Source organism: Salvelinus alpinus, chromosome 37 (genome assembly GCF_045679555.1).
Source record: "Salvelinus alpinus chromosome 37, SLU_Salpinus.1, whole genome shotgun sequence".
NCBI classification, from domain to species: Eukaryota; Metazoa; Chordata; class Actinopteri; order Salmoniformes; family Salmonidae; genus Salvelinus; species Salvelinus alpinus.
The window spans coordinates 13,346,337-13,362,174 of NC_092122.1; the positions used below are offsets into that span (position 1 = coordinate 13,346,337).

Sequence of the window (15,838 nt, forward strand, 5' to 3'; positions counted from 1 at the left end):
CTCTGTGTTGTTGTTTTTGTCGCACTGCTTTGCTTTATCTTGGCCAGGTCGCAGTTGTAAAGGAGAACTTCTTCTCAACTGGCCTACCTGGTTAAATAAAGGTGAAATTAAAAAATTAAAAAATGTTTTTCAACAGGAGAATGACCCAAAACACACCTCCAGGCTGTGTAAGGGCTATTTGCCTGAGAAGGAGAGTGATGGAGTGCTGCATCAGATGACCTGGCCTCCACAATCACCCGACCTCAACCCAATTGAGATGGTTTGGTATTTGGATTTCAGAGTGAAGGAAAAGCAGCCAACAAGTGCTCAGCATATGTGGGAACTCCGTCAAGACTGTTGGAAAATCATTCCTCATGAAACTGGTTGAGAGAATGCCAAGAGTGTTCAAAGCTGTCATCAAGGCAAAGGGTGGCTACTTTGAAGAATCTAAAATATATTTAGATTTGTTTAACACTTTTTTGGTTACTACATGATTCCATATGTGTTATTGCATAGTTTTGATGTCTTCACTTGTCACGGCTGTTGAAGGATGAGGACCAAGGTGCAGCATGGTGAGCGTACATTTTACTTAATTTAAGAATGACGCCGACAAAAAACAATAAACCATACAAAAACAAACCAAGAAGCTAAAGGCTATAGTACCAACAAACAAAGACAACTTCCCACAAAGAACGGTGGGGGAAAAAGTTACCTAAGTATGGTTCCCAATCAGAGACAACGATAGACAGCTGTCCCTAATTGAGAACCATACCCGGCCAAAACATAGAAATAGAAAATCATAGAAACACAAAACATAGAATGCCTACCCCAACTCACACCCTGACCAAACCAAAATAGAGACATAAAAAGGATCTCTAAGGTCAATGCGTGACATCACTACTATTCTACAATGTAGAAAATAGTAAAAATAAAGTGAGTAGGTGTGTCCAAACTTTTGACTGGTACTGTCCATGTAGCCTCATATAGTATTAGGCCCAACAGTGTGTTTGTGAAGAAGGCTGAAAAAAGTTGTAGCCCTAGCTCCTTATGAAATTCATTCTTACTCTTAATTTTTAAGGTGATGACTGCACTTTACTTCTCAACACCATACCACAATGAATGTAAGTCCACATGTCAAAGGAAAATGATGACCTCATGGGGGATTGGAATACATCACTAGTGGTTAGAAGTAACAGTGTTGGTTATGTTTCCAACTGCCTCTAAAGAAATGTGTATTTAATGTTCAAGCACTCTTACTGGGTGGTTCAATTCCGATGACAATAAGGCGTGTTGTTATTGGCCCCACTTGCAGATAGGGGGCGATCACGAACGTCACGTCTCCCCAGTATGAAAATGTGACGCAAGGCTAGGTCACGTTCTGAATACTGTATTCTATTTTTATATTGTACAATGTGTACAAGTTTGCTGTACATTCCTGATTTATACATGTGTGGATATTTGGTACCTGTTAGGGATTGAGTGGCTTTCTGGGATGTGCTTTGGTATATGATTGCTGTGTATAAGTGTTAGCTAGCATGCACCGATGTAATGGTCACATAAATTCACTGCTAACACAGTGGTTTACATGCTACAGATTTTACCATCAACATCATTAAGCCCTGCACAACTAACGTGCTATTTCCTATTTAATCACATATAATAAGTAACGTTCAATTGGGACCACTGGATGGGGTGATTTCTTTGAATTTAACACAACGCAAGGAGAGTATGATTAATCTCTGTTACACAAGTGCTAGGCATTTTATCATTGTGAGCTAATTGTCCAGACACATTTTTAATGTGGTGCAGCTAATTTGAGTATCAAAATGTGCTGGTGGACTTCTGGTAAGGATGTTTTAGTGAAAAAGTGTTGGAGCCGTCCAACATCGTGGACAATTTTAATTGGGCGAGACTGAATTTGTTATCGGATATAATTATCTGCCCAGCTGGCTGTCATCAGCATCGACCGAGGTGAAGACAGTTTCAAATTGGATATTCAACGAATATTCACGCTTTCAAACCTCAATAGCTTTCAAACCACTTGAGTCACAGACTCCAAATAAGTGTCATTATGTTGGAAAAATTTCACACATTGCACAGGTCTTATTTTCACGATTTGGACATGAACTCTTTAGTCTTCATTCCTAGGCACAGCACATGGAACCATCGTTGGCATGCAAAACATTCAATCTAAAACAAAACAAAGCGTGACACGTTATAAATAATATCAAATATCAATACAGTATGACGAATTAGCCATCCATTGTGTTGTATGATAAATTGTCTTACATGCCATCACTGTTGTCAAAAGATTATAAACATGTTAAATAAAATTACTAACCCAGTCAGTCTTTGGGTCACATCCAGGTTCTTTATCAGTGGCACACATGAAGCAGTTGTTGGTTTTGTTGAACTCTGAAATCATAGGCATGAACTGAACATACGGCTGTCCCACACAAATACATAAAAAGAAAGAATTTACATTAACTTTGAATTAAATATCATTACATACCAGACATTTTTAGTATATCCTCAGCCATTTCTTTTTGCAGTTGCTCCATGTGTTTTTGTGAAGGTTCTATATCAATTTGGGAGGGGATGTTGGGGAAGTTCTGTGCAACTTCCTTGGCCATCTACACCCCAATTCTTTTTGACCTAATTGTCACATAACAGCTAACCATTCATTATTGAAAATATAACTATCAAACATGCATTACAAAAACCCCGCAGGGGAAAGTGTCCTGCTGCATGGTGTGAGTTATTTCCCCTCCTTTCCACTTTATGTCCACCTAGTCGTCTTTTCCATGGCAGGATCTTCTCATTTTGAAGTATTCTCTTTATGTAAACACAATGGAATTCTGATGAGTTATCGGCAAATTAATACACAGGCCAAAACTGTATGCTGATTTCCTTATCACTATAATCTGGTAGAGGTAATTTCCTTCATGCCCCATTCTACACACAGCCTAAATTATAGGCACTGAACCATTTACATGAGAATAATAAAAGTAGCATATAGGATCCAACCCTATCACAGAGTGAATAAATGTAGTGTTTGTAGACTTTAAGAAAAAAATATTAAGTGACAGTTTCATCAGTACGTGCTTAAAGAAAGTCATATCACAAAGATCACAGATGACAGTGCCCATCAAGTCTATGACAATAGAGAATGAATTGTAAGCACCAAAGTGTGTTTGTCAAAATAATATCTGAAAATGTCAGTGGTTGAACATAATACTTCTATTTGCAATAGCAATTTATGATATATGCAGTTGAGGAATATTCCATGTATCAACATTACATGTAGGACGGACATAAAACATTCCCACATACAGTAAACACATACAGTTGAAGTCGGAGGTTTACATACAGCTTAGCCAAATAGATTTAAACTCAGTTTTTCACAATTCCTGACATTTAATCCTAGTAAAAATCAGTCAGTTAGGATCACCACTTTATTTTAAGAATGTGAAATGTCAGAATAATAGTAGAGAGAATTATTTATTTAAGCTTTTATTGCTTTCATCACATTCCCACTCAGAAGTTTACATACACTCAATTAGTATTTGGTAGCATTGCCTTTAAACTGTTTAACTTGGGTCAAACGTTTTAGGTAGCCTTCCACAAGCTTCCCACAATAAGTTGGGTGAATTTTGGCCCATTCCTCCTGACAGAGCTGGTGTAACCGAGTCAGGTTTGTAGGTCTCCTCTCTCGCTCACGCTTTTTCAGTTCTGCCCACATATTTTCTATAGGATTGAGGTCAAGGCTTTGTGATGGCCACTCCAATACCTTGACTTTGTTGTCCTTAAGCCATTTTGCCACAACTTTGGAAGTATGCTTGGGGTCATTGTCCATTTGGAAGACCGTTTGCAGGGGTGGAAAGAGTACTGTAAAATCCTACTCAAGTAGTAGTAGTGTTACTTTAATGAAATTGTAATCAAGTAGAAGTAAAAGTACTGGTGTAAAAAACTACTCAAGTAACAGTAAAAAGTACCACATTTAAAAAGTACTCAGAGTAAGAGTTAATTCTAAATAATTTGCTATTTAAATTTTGATGGTTATTATTATTCTCCTTTTACAAGAATGGAAGTTCATGTGAAAAGGGTGTGGCAAATGTTCCAGAAATTAACCAACAAGATAAGATCCAGCACAGCTGATTTTAATATTAAATCTTCAACTTCACATACACAAATGTTCAAAGGAATGTTCAAAAGGCATATTTTTTTGTGGAACTACCTATCGAACACTTAACTCACTTCACTTCTCTCTGAATTTGCCATTCAGTTTCAGTATGAGCTGATTTTCTAAGTTAGTGTCACGGATCCCTCCGGAACTTTCATCACGCACACTGGTCCCCTATTCCCACTGATTAGTACTTGTATATATGTGCCCTTTGATATCCATGGTCTTGTCGAACTATTGTTCCCATGTCCGATGGTGGTGTTTATTTTTTTATTTTACCTTTATTTAACTAGGCAAGTCAGTTAAGAACAAATTCTTATTTTTAATGACGGCCTAGGGACAGTGGGATAACTGCCTGTGCGTTAGTGCAGCTGTTATGCTGCGTGCTATATATATTGTGCATTACAGGTATCGTCCCGTGTCGGTCAATGAAGTTTACCCTCGCTCTTTTTGTTTGGGTGCAGCCCAGTGCTTTTGTATATGTGTTTGTTTTGGGTGTATTAAAAACCCCTATTGTGTATTCCTGCGCCTGTCTCCAAAATCCTTTATACCAGCGTGACAGTTAATTGAGTCTATCCTGGCTCGCTTTGCAGTGAAGAGTAGTCCAGCACAGATAAAAAGACGCTCACAGGCGGCAGATGCAGCCAGGCCTGTGTTGAGTTTGAGGGACAACTTCTTTATGTACAGAAACAAATGAAGTAAATCCATTTTGTCCGATGGACTAGTAAGATACCCATCCAGCTCCCCTGAACCTTCTAATCTTACTTCTCCTGTCTTATCCAGTGTCCTGTGTGAATTTAAGTATGCTCTCTCTAATTCTCTCCTTCTCTCTTTCTTTCTCTCTCTCAGAGAACCTGAGCCCTAGGACCATACGTCAGGACTACCGGGCATGATGACTCCTTGCTGTCCCCAGTCCACCTGGCCTTGCTGCTGTTCCAGTTTCAACTGTTCTGTTATGGAACCCCTACCTGTCCCAGACCTGCTGCTTTCAACTCTTAATGATCGGCTATGAAAAGCCAACTGACATTTATTCCTGATTATTATTTGACCATGCTTGTCATTTATGAACATTTTGAAAATCTTGGCTCTCTCTAATTCTCTCCTTCTCTCTTTCTTTCTCTCTCTCGGAGGACCTGAGCCCTAGGACCATACGTCAGGACTACCGGGCATGATGACTCCTTGGTGTCCCCAGTCCACCTGGCCTTGCTGCTATTCCAGTTTCAACTGTTCTGCCTGCGGTTATGGAACCCCTACCTGTCCCAGACCTGCTGCTTTCAACTCTTAATGATCAGCTATGAAAAGCCAACTGACATTTATTCCTGATTATTATTTGACCATGCTTATCACTTATGAACATTTTGAACATCTTGGCCATGTTCTGTTATAATCTCCACCCGGCACAGCCAGAAGAGGACTGGCCACCCCTCATAGCCTGGTTCCTCTCTAGGTTTCTTCCTAGGTTTGGCCTTTCTAGGGAGTTTTTCCTAGCCACCGTGCTTCTACACCTGCATTGCTTGCTGTTTGGGGTTTTAGGCTGGGTTTCTGTACAGCACTTCGAGATATTAGCTGATGTACGAAGGGCTATATAAAATAAACTTGATTTGATTAATCCTCTTCATCAGATGAATGCTGCCTTAGATGCTCAGTCTCGTTCTGTGTGATTGTGTCAAGATGATTCTTCAGGTACGCCATACCTGTACATTGGAAACAATTACATTCACGTATTCAGTGTTTCAGCAAACTCTGTTGTATGTGGCTGGCAACACAATCATATTATTGACATTGCAATAGCTCTAACACAGACTTGCGCACTTGTTATTCTCAGATACTGAGATTGATTTGAGTTGTTCAAATACATTCAGACCTAACAAATTCTCTAATGTTGAGGTGAGTCCATGTCTGGCTGTACCCAAACATAGTTATATGCAAAGGTTGCTGTCCAGCACCTGTAATGCAACTTAAATAATGAAAAAAAGAAAAACAAACAATTAAAGAAAAGACTCAAAGACCAAAAGATATCATCATATGGACAATGAGGTTAACCTTTTGGAGTAAAGAAATCATACCGGCTATGATGACATCAGCTTTGTCAGTCCAAAACATCTTGAACTTTGGCAGAAGCAATAAGCTGTGGCTACTCCATAATTTCTCCAAAGCGCTTTTGGAGACCGTTCTGAATGGCTCTGAGAAGTGGTAGGCACATTTGGAAAGATGCTTCCAACCTTTGAAGTTTTGTTTTTAGTAAGAAGATCACTAGCAGCAGCCACCCCATATGCGTTTTGGTCTCAGACTCTAGACGACTGTAGATGAAAATGAACAAACTAAAGGGTGTGAAATGTGTAGGTCCACTGAGTGTACATTCTGAACCTTGTTTGAAGTCATTAGGTCACATGACCAAGCTTTTAAAGTTTGAAAAATGACTGTACAATCTTGTGAGATGAAAATGGACAAACTAAAGGGTGTGCAATATAGAGGGGTAGTCAGGGGACATTCTGAACCTTCTTTGAGTCCAGTAGGTGACATGACCAAGGAGCTATTGAAATGTGAAAGTTTACAATTTTAATGTAAAAATGTGTGAGATGAAAATGGACAAACTAAAGGGTATGAAATGTGTAGTTCCACTGAGTGTACATTCTGAACTTTGTTTAAAGTCAGTAGGTCGTATGACCAAGGAGCTATTGAAATTAGAATGTTTGAAAAATTCATGTAAAAATGTGTGAGATGAAAATGGGCAAACTAAAGGGTGTGAAATGTGTAGGCCCACTCAGTGGACATTCTGAACCTTGTTTGAAGTCAGTAGGTCATATGACCAAATTCAAAAATGTAAATAAATAAATTAAAATAGTGCGAGATGTAAATCGACCAAAAAGTGTGTGCAATGTATGTCTATGCCATCAGGTTAGCTACAACCAGTTTTGAAAGTTTTAGGAGTAATGGTTAAAGAGCTATTGAAATTTGAAAAATGTGATTTGTCACTATGTTGACAGTCCATAACTGCTGTTGGTGGACGTAAGGAAAACTACAGGCGAATATCCAACCTGAAACTGTCTTTACCTCGGTTCAGTATCGTGGCTAACTTGGCCAGGTTGGCCTATGAGAAAAGCTTGTAGCTAGCCATTTTATACCAATGTTTTTAAAACCATAGTCTCTAAGCAAAAGTTCACAAGTATGGCCCCCATGGGTTTTACAAGGTTTGAGACTGCGCCACAAGCTTTAGTCACACTTCCCATGTTGAGAAAATGAAAGCAGAAATGCATGGTTAGACAGGCTGGGAGGTCACATCCTGTGACCAGCAATTAGAGAAGTTGTTGGGTTAATGAAAGAGTTAACACATTGTTCATCATCTGGTGGGACAAAGGTCAGTATTGTGCAAGAAAATCACAAAATCAAGTGGATATAGAAAATGAATTTGAATGAAAATGAATCACCAGTTTATAGGTCTACACACAAATTCTACAAATGTTAAATTAATAAAATGTAATAACTAAAATATAGTTGTGTCACGTTCTGACCTTTATTTCCTTTGTTTTGTCTTTATTTAGCATGGTCAGGGCGTGAGTTGGGGTGGGCAGTCTATGTTTGTATTTCTATGTTTTCCTATTTCTGTGTTTGGCCTGATATGGTTCTCAATCAGAGGCAGGTGTTTTGTGTTGTCTCTGATTGGGAACCATATTTAGGTAGCCTGTTTTGTGTTGGGTTTTGTGGGTGGTTGTCTTCAGTCTCCGTGTGTCTGCACCAGACAGAACTGTTTCGGTTTTCCACATTTGTTGTTTTTGTATTTTGAGTGTTCCCTTTTATTAAACAAGATGAACAATTACCACGCTGCACATTGGTCCTCCGATCCTTCTAACGTCTCCTCCTCAGACGAGGAGGAAGACGAACGCCGTTACAAAAGTATTCACCCCTTTTGTTTAGGCAATACTACATTAGTTCAGGAGTAAAATGCTGCATAACAAATTACATAAGTTACATGGACTCCTCTATGTGAAATAATAGGGGTTGACATGATTTTTGAATGACTACCCCTTCCTCTGTCCCCCATACATACATCTGTAATGTCCCTCAATCAAGTATTGCATTTCAAGCACAGATTCAACTACAAAGACCAGGGAGCTTTTCAAAAGCTTTATAGGGAAACACAAAGATTGGTGAATTGGGTAACAATAACAAATCAGATATCGAATATCTCTTTAAGCATAGTCATGTTAATAATAATAATAATAATGCTGTGGATGATGTAGCATACTAAACCACCCAGACACAACAAAGATATAGTTATCTTTCTGAACTGAGCTGCAGGACAGAAATGAAGCTGCTCAGGGATGTCACCATGAGGCCATTGGTGATTTTAAAACCGTTACAGAGTTCATTAGCTCTGAAGGGAGAAAACGGGATGGATCAACAACATTGTAGTGACTCCACAATAAATACCTAAACGACAGAGGGCAAAGAAGAATACAAATATACAGAATATGCATCCTGTATGCAACAAGGCACTAAAGTAATACTGCAAAAAAATATATACACTTTTAGGCCTTAATGCAAAGCCTTATCAGAAATGTCCAACATGTTAACTGGTTACACACGTCGAAATGTCACAGTTGCTAGTTCCGACTAGGAGTTGAACATGGCATAAGCAAAGGCAGAAATCCTACAGAAAAAACCTGCTTCAGTCTTTACAAGGAATTCACCTTTCAGCAGGACAATAACCTACAACACAAGGCCAAATCTACACGAGTTGCTTACCAGGAAGACAGTGAATGTTCCGGAGTGGCCAAATTACGGGTTTGACTTTAATCTGCTTGAAAATCTATGGCAAGATTTAAACTGCTGTCTAGTCATGATCCTCAACACCTTGACAGAGCTTGAAGAATTTTGAAAAGAACGGGCAAAAATGTCACAATGCAGGTTTGCAAAGCTCTTTAGAGACTTACCCAATAAGACACAGCTGTAATCGCTACCAAATGTATATCTAACATGTATTGACTCAGGAGGTGAATAGTTATCGAATTAAGATATATTATGAGTGTTTTAATTTTCATTAATTACGTTTATTTTTTGAAAAATGTCTTCCACTTTAACATTACAGAGTATTTTGTGTAGATCAATGAGAGAGAAAAAACGAACAATTCAATTAATTTCAATCCCACTTTGTAACGCAACAAAATGTGGAAAAAATCCAAGCGGGGTGAATATTTATGATACACACTCTGGTATGCACGGCTGAGTGTTATTTTCTGTCACATGCGGAAATGATCGGAAGAGAAACCCAAACACAACCTACACACACACACTCAACACGACTGAAATACAATACTGCCTAGACCACGTGACTTCAAAATTACGGTTTACAGAAAGCCTATGATATTCCTTCTTCAAATCTCAACTCTTGAGCATTATTGGCAGATGGATTTTACTTGTCAGTATTCTGCATCGAATACGTCTTTATAAATTGCACTTAAGATCGGTCTGTCTGTGTTGTAACTTGTCCTTATTGTTGACAATATGTTTTGGTTCATGGACATGAAGGGAATATGCGTTTTACCAGTTTTCTTGGTCATCTGGTCATCCAGCACGTTTATTGTTTCCTACGTAATTGCATTGTTCGAGCATGATGTGGGTTTTATTTTACCCTATATAAGGTAGGTAAGAATTTAGAACAAGACGATTGTAGGCTATTAATATTTATCAGTTGCCTAATAGTTTTTATTTTCCACGAACTGCCTTTCTTTATCAAACTGTTAATAAGATTACACATGTAGTGGAGGGATAGGCCTGCGCCTTATCAATTACGTAGTACAATATAAAAAATCATGCACAAAGTAGCCTATACAAACGCAAAGCATGTGAAATATATTCACAGCCTAGTTTCAACAGAATCTCATCTGTCAGGCAGCAAGAGCGTTCAGCTCTCAACTGGGTACCAGTACATGCTAACCAATGCAACAATGGGTATGCAACCCAAGTCGACTTCGAAGGCTTGGTTGGATATTGACGATGCGCAATTCAATCATCATGCGTTGTTTGAATAAACATGTCTAAAGGCATTCCCAAAACACCTTCCCAGTTAAACGTTGACCGCAAGGATTGCATCATAATGATTTGTCTCAATCGGGAAGGCATTTGTTAAGCAAACTCTGCCATCACATGTCGGTCATTGTACAGTAGCCTACAGAAACACTGCTAGTTTATGAAGTTTCTTGCTAGGTGCGCAATGAATTAGGGGAACCCAGACCTCAAAAAGTCTCCTGATGTGGTTTAACATTGTTGTGGACTTAGAACATCACATTTGTTCTGTTTTTCTGTTAAATGGTGTGCTTTTGAGAGTGAATCTGAAAATCTATAGAAAACAGAATTGTTCCTTTCCTTCGCTGGGAGGGTCCTAGCGCATAGAACCCTAGAGGGCGTGGTTCTTCCTGATGTCGTATGACAAACAACATAAAAAGAATAATAACACCATCTTGTGCCTGTTGGGCTACCCAGGTCCCAGCTGTGTAGCCAACTGCGTAGAGGTCTGTGAACTACTTACTAGCCAGTGTGTTTCCTTACTTGACTTTTAAAGGGAAAAAGCTCTTACACCAAAAGGGCATTATCAACATGTTCACAATTTCACAGTATTATTCCAACCTCATAGTGTGGTAATATAAAGCACAAAAAAAATCTGGTTTTGGACTGCACTGGGCCTTAAACATATCAACATTTTTAAAATGCCCTCTAGACACTGCAGAATTACACCCATTAAACCTGAACTCTTCTTTTCTTTAGTGAAATTGGGGCTAAACCCCCAGAGAGTTGTATCTTTGGCTTGATGACGGTCATCACTGCATTTGCAGGTGAGCACAGAAAGACACTAAAACCATGAAAGGCCTTTTGTTTTTGTCTGAGCTTAAGCAACCTCATGGGTTTTTCCAGGTCAGCGACTGTGCCAAAAGCTTTAGTCACACTTCCCATTTTTTTGAAAATGAAAGTAGAAATGCATGGCAAGAAAAGGCTGGGATCAATGGTATAAGATCATTTTACTGAGTATTACATATAAGTTCCCTATGTTTTAAAGTGCAAATTAAATAAATACATAAATATTGCAGGTTTTACATTGCCCTACAGTAGCCTGTGAGCGAATACTGTCTAAATGTGACATTTTAAAATAAAAACATTCACTCCATGTGCCATACCAAATCCTCTACAGGTATGGCCACCATGTATGCCAGATACAAGTTTGTGGAGAAGCTCAATGAGAAGGCAGGTGGTGTTCCCCCAGTGCTGAACCAGGCTGCTTTATGGATTGGAACGCTTTCTTGTTTGGGGATGTGTTTTGTCGCTACTTTCCAGGTAGGTTGTCACCTCTTAAGTGAGAAGATGGAGTGTCATATTCAATACATGATCTCTCTGGTGTGTTCTTTTACCCCAGGAAACAACGATTATTCAAGTTCATGATGCAGGTGCAATACTCTTCTTCGTTTCTGGTGTGTTGTACACCATCCTCCAGTCCATTATATCCTATAAGACCTTCCCCTATGGATGTTCCATGGCCTTGTGCCATGTGCGCACAGGAATGGCAACCATGGGCTTCCTGGCAGTTCCCCCCAGTATCCTTGAAGACAATAGTAATCCATTGTGTCTAAATTATTTTAATCATGAATGATCATTGTTTTATCAAAGAAAAGGTCTCCTTCATTTTCCAACCAGCTATTATCTTTGCCTTACTGCATAGAACTGAAGACAAGGTACGGTATGAGCACATCTTTACCAAGAACACAACAAACAACAAAGATGGGCAACATTCTGGATCCATATACAGTTGAAGTCAGAAGATTACATACACTTCGGTTGGAGTCATTTAAACTTGTTTTTTCAACCACTCCAACCACACAAGTAATTTGTCCAACAATTGTTTCCAGACAGATTATTTCACTGTATCACAATTCCAGTTTGTCAGAAGTTTACATACACTAAGTAGACTGTGCATTTAAACAGCTTGTAAAATTCCAGAAAATGATGTCATGGCTTTAGAAGCTTCTGATAGGCTAATTGACATAATTTGAGTCAATTGGAGGTGTACCTGTGGATTTATTTCAAGGCCTACCTTCAAACTCAGTGCCTCTTTCCTTGAAATCATGGGAAAATCAAAAGACCTCAGAAGAAAAATTGTAGACCTCCACAATTCTGGTTCATCCTTGGGAGCAATTTCCAAATGCCTGAAGGTACCACGTTCATCTGTACAAACAATAGTACGCAAGTATAAACACCATGGGACCACGCATCCGTCATACCGCTCAGGAAGGAGATGCGTTCTGTCTCCTAGAGATGAACGTGCTTTGGTGCGAAAAATGCAAATCAATCCCAGAACAACAGCAAAGGACCTTGTGAAGATGCTGGAGGAAACGGGTACAAAAGTATCTATATCCACAGTAAAACGAGTCCTATATTGACATAACCTGAAAGGCCGGTCGGCAAGGAAGAAGCCACTGCTCCAAAACCGCCATAAAAAGCCAGACTACGGTTTGCAACTGCACATTGGGACAAAGGTCATACTTTTTGAGGACAAAGATCGTACTTTTTGGAGAAATATCCTCTGGTCTGATGAAACAAAAATAGAACTGTTTGGCCATAATGACCTTTGTTGTTTGGAGGAAAAAGGGGGAGAAGCACAGGGGTGGCAGCATCATGTTGTGGGGGTGCTTTGCTGCAGGAGGGACTGGTGCACTTCACAAAATAGATGGCATCATGAGGAGGAAAATTACGTGGATATATTGAAGCAACATCTCAAGACATCAATCAGGAAGTTAAAGCTTGGTCGCAAATGGGTCTTCCAAATGGACAATGGCCCCAAGCATACTTCCAAAGTTGTGGCAAACTGCTTAAGGACAACAAAGTCAAGGTATTGGAGTGGCCATCACAAAGCCCTGACCTCAATCCCATAGAAAATTTGTGGGCAGAACTGAAAAAGCGTGTGTGAGCAAGGAGGCCTACAAACCTGACTCAGTTACACCAGCTCTGTCAGGAGGAATGGGGAATGGGCCTTGTGGAAGGCTACCCGAAACGTTTGACCAAAGTTAAACAATTTAAAGCCAACGCTACCAAATACTAATTGAGCGTATGTAAACTTCTGACCCACTGGAAATGGACTGAAAGAAATAAAAGCTGACATAAATAATTCTCTCTACTATTATTCTGACATTTCACATTCTTAAAATAAAGTGGTGATAAAGTGGTGATCCTAACTGACCTAAGACAGGGAATTTTTGTCAGGAATAGTGAAAAACCGAGTTTAAATGTATTTGGCTAAGGTGTATGTAAACTTCTGACTTCAACTGTAGGCTTTATAGGCCAGAGAAGCTATACGTGCCAATATCAGTCTCTATCCGACTTCCTGTCATTACAGGACAATGTGTTCCATCTGGTGAGTGCTGTGAGTGAGTGGATCGTGGTCTTCAGCTTCATCTTCTTCTTCTTCACCTACATCCACGACTTTAAAGTGAGTTTTCAGTCACCGCTCTGTCATTGTGGTGGGAAATCATTATCCTTTTCTTCTCCTTTATTTGAGTGTTTTTATTTCTATGTCTTGTTTCTTACAGAAGTTTATTCTGAAGCTGAGAACAGAGTTTGTTTCCTGACGAAGCATCGATTTTAACCTTTTAATCTGAATATTCACAAAATCAAGGGTATTTTTCTGTCCATTCAGAAACTATTCAGACCCTTTCACTTTTTCCACATTTTGTTACGTTACAGCCTTATTCTAAAATGTATTAAATTGTGTTTTTCCCCCAATCTACACACAATACCCCATAATGACAAAGCAGACAGGTTTTTAGAAATTTTTGCTAATGTATAAAAATAAACTGAAATATCACCTTTACGTAAGTATTCAGACCCTTTACTCAGTACTTTGTTTTAAGCACCTTGGGCATCGATTACAGCCTTAAGTCTTATTGGGTATGAAACTACAAGGTTGGCACACCTGCATTTGGGCAGTTTCTCCCATTCTTCTCTGCAGATCCTCTCAAGCTCTGTCAGGTTGGATGGGGAGCATCGCTGCACAGCTATATTCAGGTCTCTCCAGAGATGTTCGATCGGGTTTAAGTCCGGGCTCTGGCTGGGCCACTCAAGGACATTCAGAGGTGTGTCCCGAAGCTACTCCTGCGTTGTCTTGTCTGTGCTTAGGGTCGTTGTCCTGTTGGAAGGTGAACCTTCGCCCCAGTCTGAGATCCTGAGTGCTCTGGAGCAGGTTTTCATCAAGGATCTCTATGTACTTTGTTCCGTTCATCTTTCCCTCGATCCTGACTAGTCTCCCAGTCCCTGCCACTGAAAAACATCCCCACAGCATGATGCTGCCACCACCATGCTTCATCGTATTCCTCCAGACGAGATTCTTGACATTCAGCCCAAATAGATCAATGTTGGTTTCTTCTGACCAGAGAATCTTGTTTATCATTATCTGAGAGTCCTTTAGCTGCCTTTGGGCAAACTCCAAGCAGGCTGCCTTTTTCTGAGGAGTGGCTTCTATTTGGCCACTCTGCCATAAAGGCCTGATTTGTGGAGTGCTGCAGAAATGGTTGTCATTCTGGAAGGTTCTCCCATCTCCACAGAGGAACTCTGGAGCTCTGACAGAGTAACCATCAGGTTCTTGGTTACCTCCCTTGCCAAGGACTTCTCCACCGATTGCTCAGTTTGGCCAGGAAGAGTCTTGCTGGTTCCAAACTTCTTCCATTTAAGAATGATGGTGGCCACTGTTTTCTTGGGGACCTTCAATGCTGCAGAAATGTTTTGGTACCCTTCCCCAGGTCTGTGCTTCAACACAATCCTGTCTCAGAGCTCTACGGACAATTGCTTCGACCTCATGGCTTGGTTTTTGCTCTGACATTCACTGTCAACTGTAGGACCTTATATAGACAGTTGTGTGCCTTTCCAAATCATATCAAATCAATTGAATTTACCACAGGTGGACTCTAATCAAGTTCTAAAAACATCTCAAAGACGATCAATGGAAACAGGATCCACCTGAGCTCAATTTCAAGTCTCATAAAAGGATCTGAATACTTAAGTAAGTTATTTCAACAACAAAAAAATTGCTTTGTCATTATGGGGTATTGTGTGTAGATTGATGAGGAAAACATTTTATTTAATCAATTTTAGAATAAGGCTGTAACGTAACAAAATGTGGAAAAAGTGAAGGGGTGTGAATACTTTCCAAATGCACTGTATGAGATTATCTGAATGGTATGATTATTTGTTTAATACTGTATCCATTGCAACATAACCTAAGTCTTAACAGTTAACCACAAAACAAAACACATCCTGTGAACAGCAATTCTAGAATTTGTTGGGTTAAGGAAAGACTCATCCAGGTGGTACAAAGGTCAGTATTGAACAAGAAAATCACAAGATCAAGTTAATATAGAAAATGAATTTCACGCATCACTAGTTTATGGATAGAGGCTGTATGTACATTTACCTACTCCAAGGGTAATTGTTTTATATTAGAATGTAAATATTTTTCTACTTAGGTATTTTGCTCAAGAATAACTCTTGTTTCTCAGGGTATTGAGGAGGCATATCTATGGTATACCATTGTAATAAAGTAACTCAGAATACATACAAGGCGACTGTATGTGTAGTATTTAAATGTTCCCAACAAAAAACCCAAACAGTGTTTGAATAAAATGATGTCCACATATC

At 39.4% G+C, this 15,838-nt stretch overlaps 1 protein-coding gene across 2 annotated transcripts; it reads left to right on the top strand.

Annotated features, from left to right (window-relative positions):
* The first annotated feature begins 8,865 nt into the window (after positions 1–8,865).
* On the top strand, positions 8,866–15,836 carry LOC139566055 (DNA damage-regulated autophagy modulator protein 1-like). 2 transcript variants are annotated; one of them, XM_071386909.1, is made up of 7 exons: positions 8,866–9,070; positions 10,928–10,995; positions 11,349–11,491; positions 11,571–11,748; positions 11,849–11,886; positions 13,545–13,637; positions 13,738–15,836. In XM_071386909.1, exons 1-7 carry the CDS (start codon positions 9,057–9,059, stop codon positions 13,774–13,776), a joined length of 573 nt encoding a protein of 190 aa, XP_071243010.1. In that variant the 5' UTR covers positions 8,866–9,056; the 3' UTR covers positions 13,777–15,836. The 2 variants fall into 2 exon arrangements, with proteins under 2 accessions (XP_071243010.1, XP_071243009.1); XM_071386908.1 differs by lacking the exon at positions 8,866–9,070 and adding an exon at positions 9,435–9,804.
* Positions 15,837–15,838: the final 2 nt, after the last annotated feature.

What these genes read in the sequence shown, in the direction of transcription:
- LOC139566055 (XM_071386908.1), top strand. Translation starts at nt 9,668, where the DNA reads ATGTTTTGGTTCATGGACATGAAGGGAATATGCGTTTTACCAGTTTTC. An exon ending in CTTCCTGGCAGTTCCCCCCA is followed by an intron (nt 11,749 to 11,848) that starts GTATCCTTGAAG and finishes TTTTCCAACCAG; the next exon opens with CTATTATCTTTGCCTTACTG. An exon ending in CCTACATCCACGACTTTAAA is followed by an intron (nt 13,638 to 13,737) that starts GTGAGTTTTCAG and finishes TGTTTCTTACAG; the next exon opens with AAGTTTATTCTGAAGCTGAG.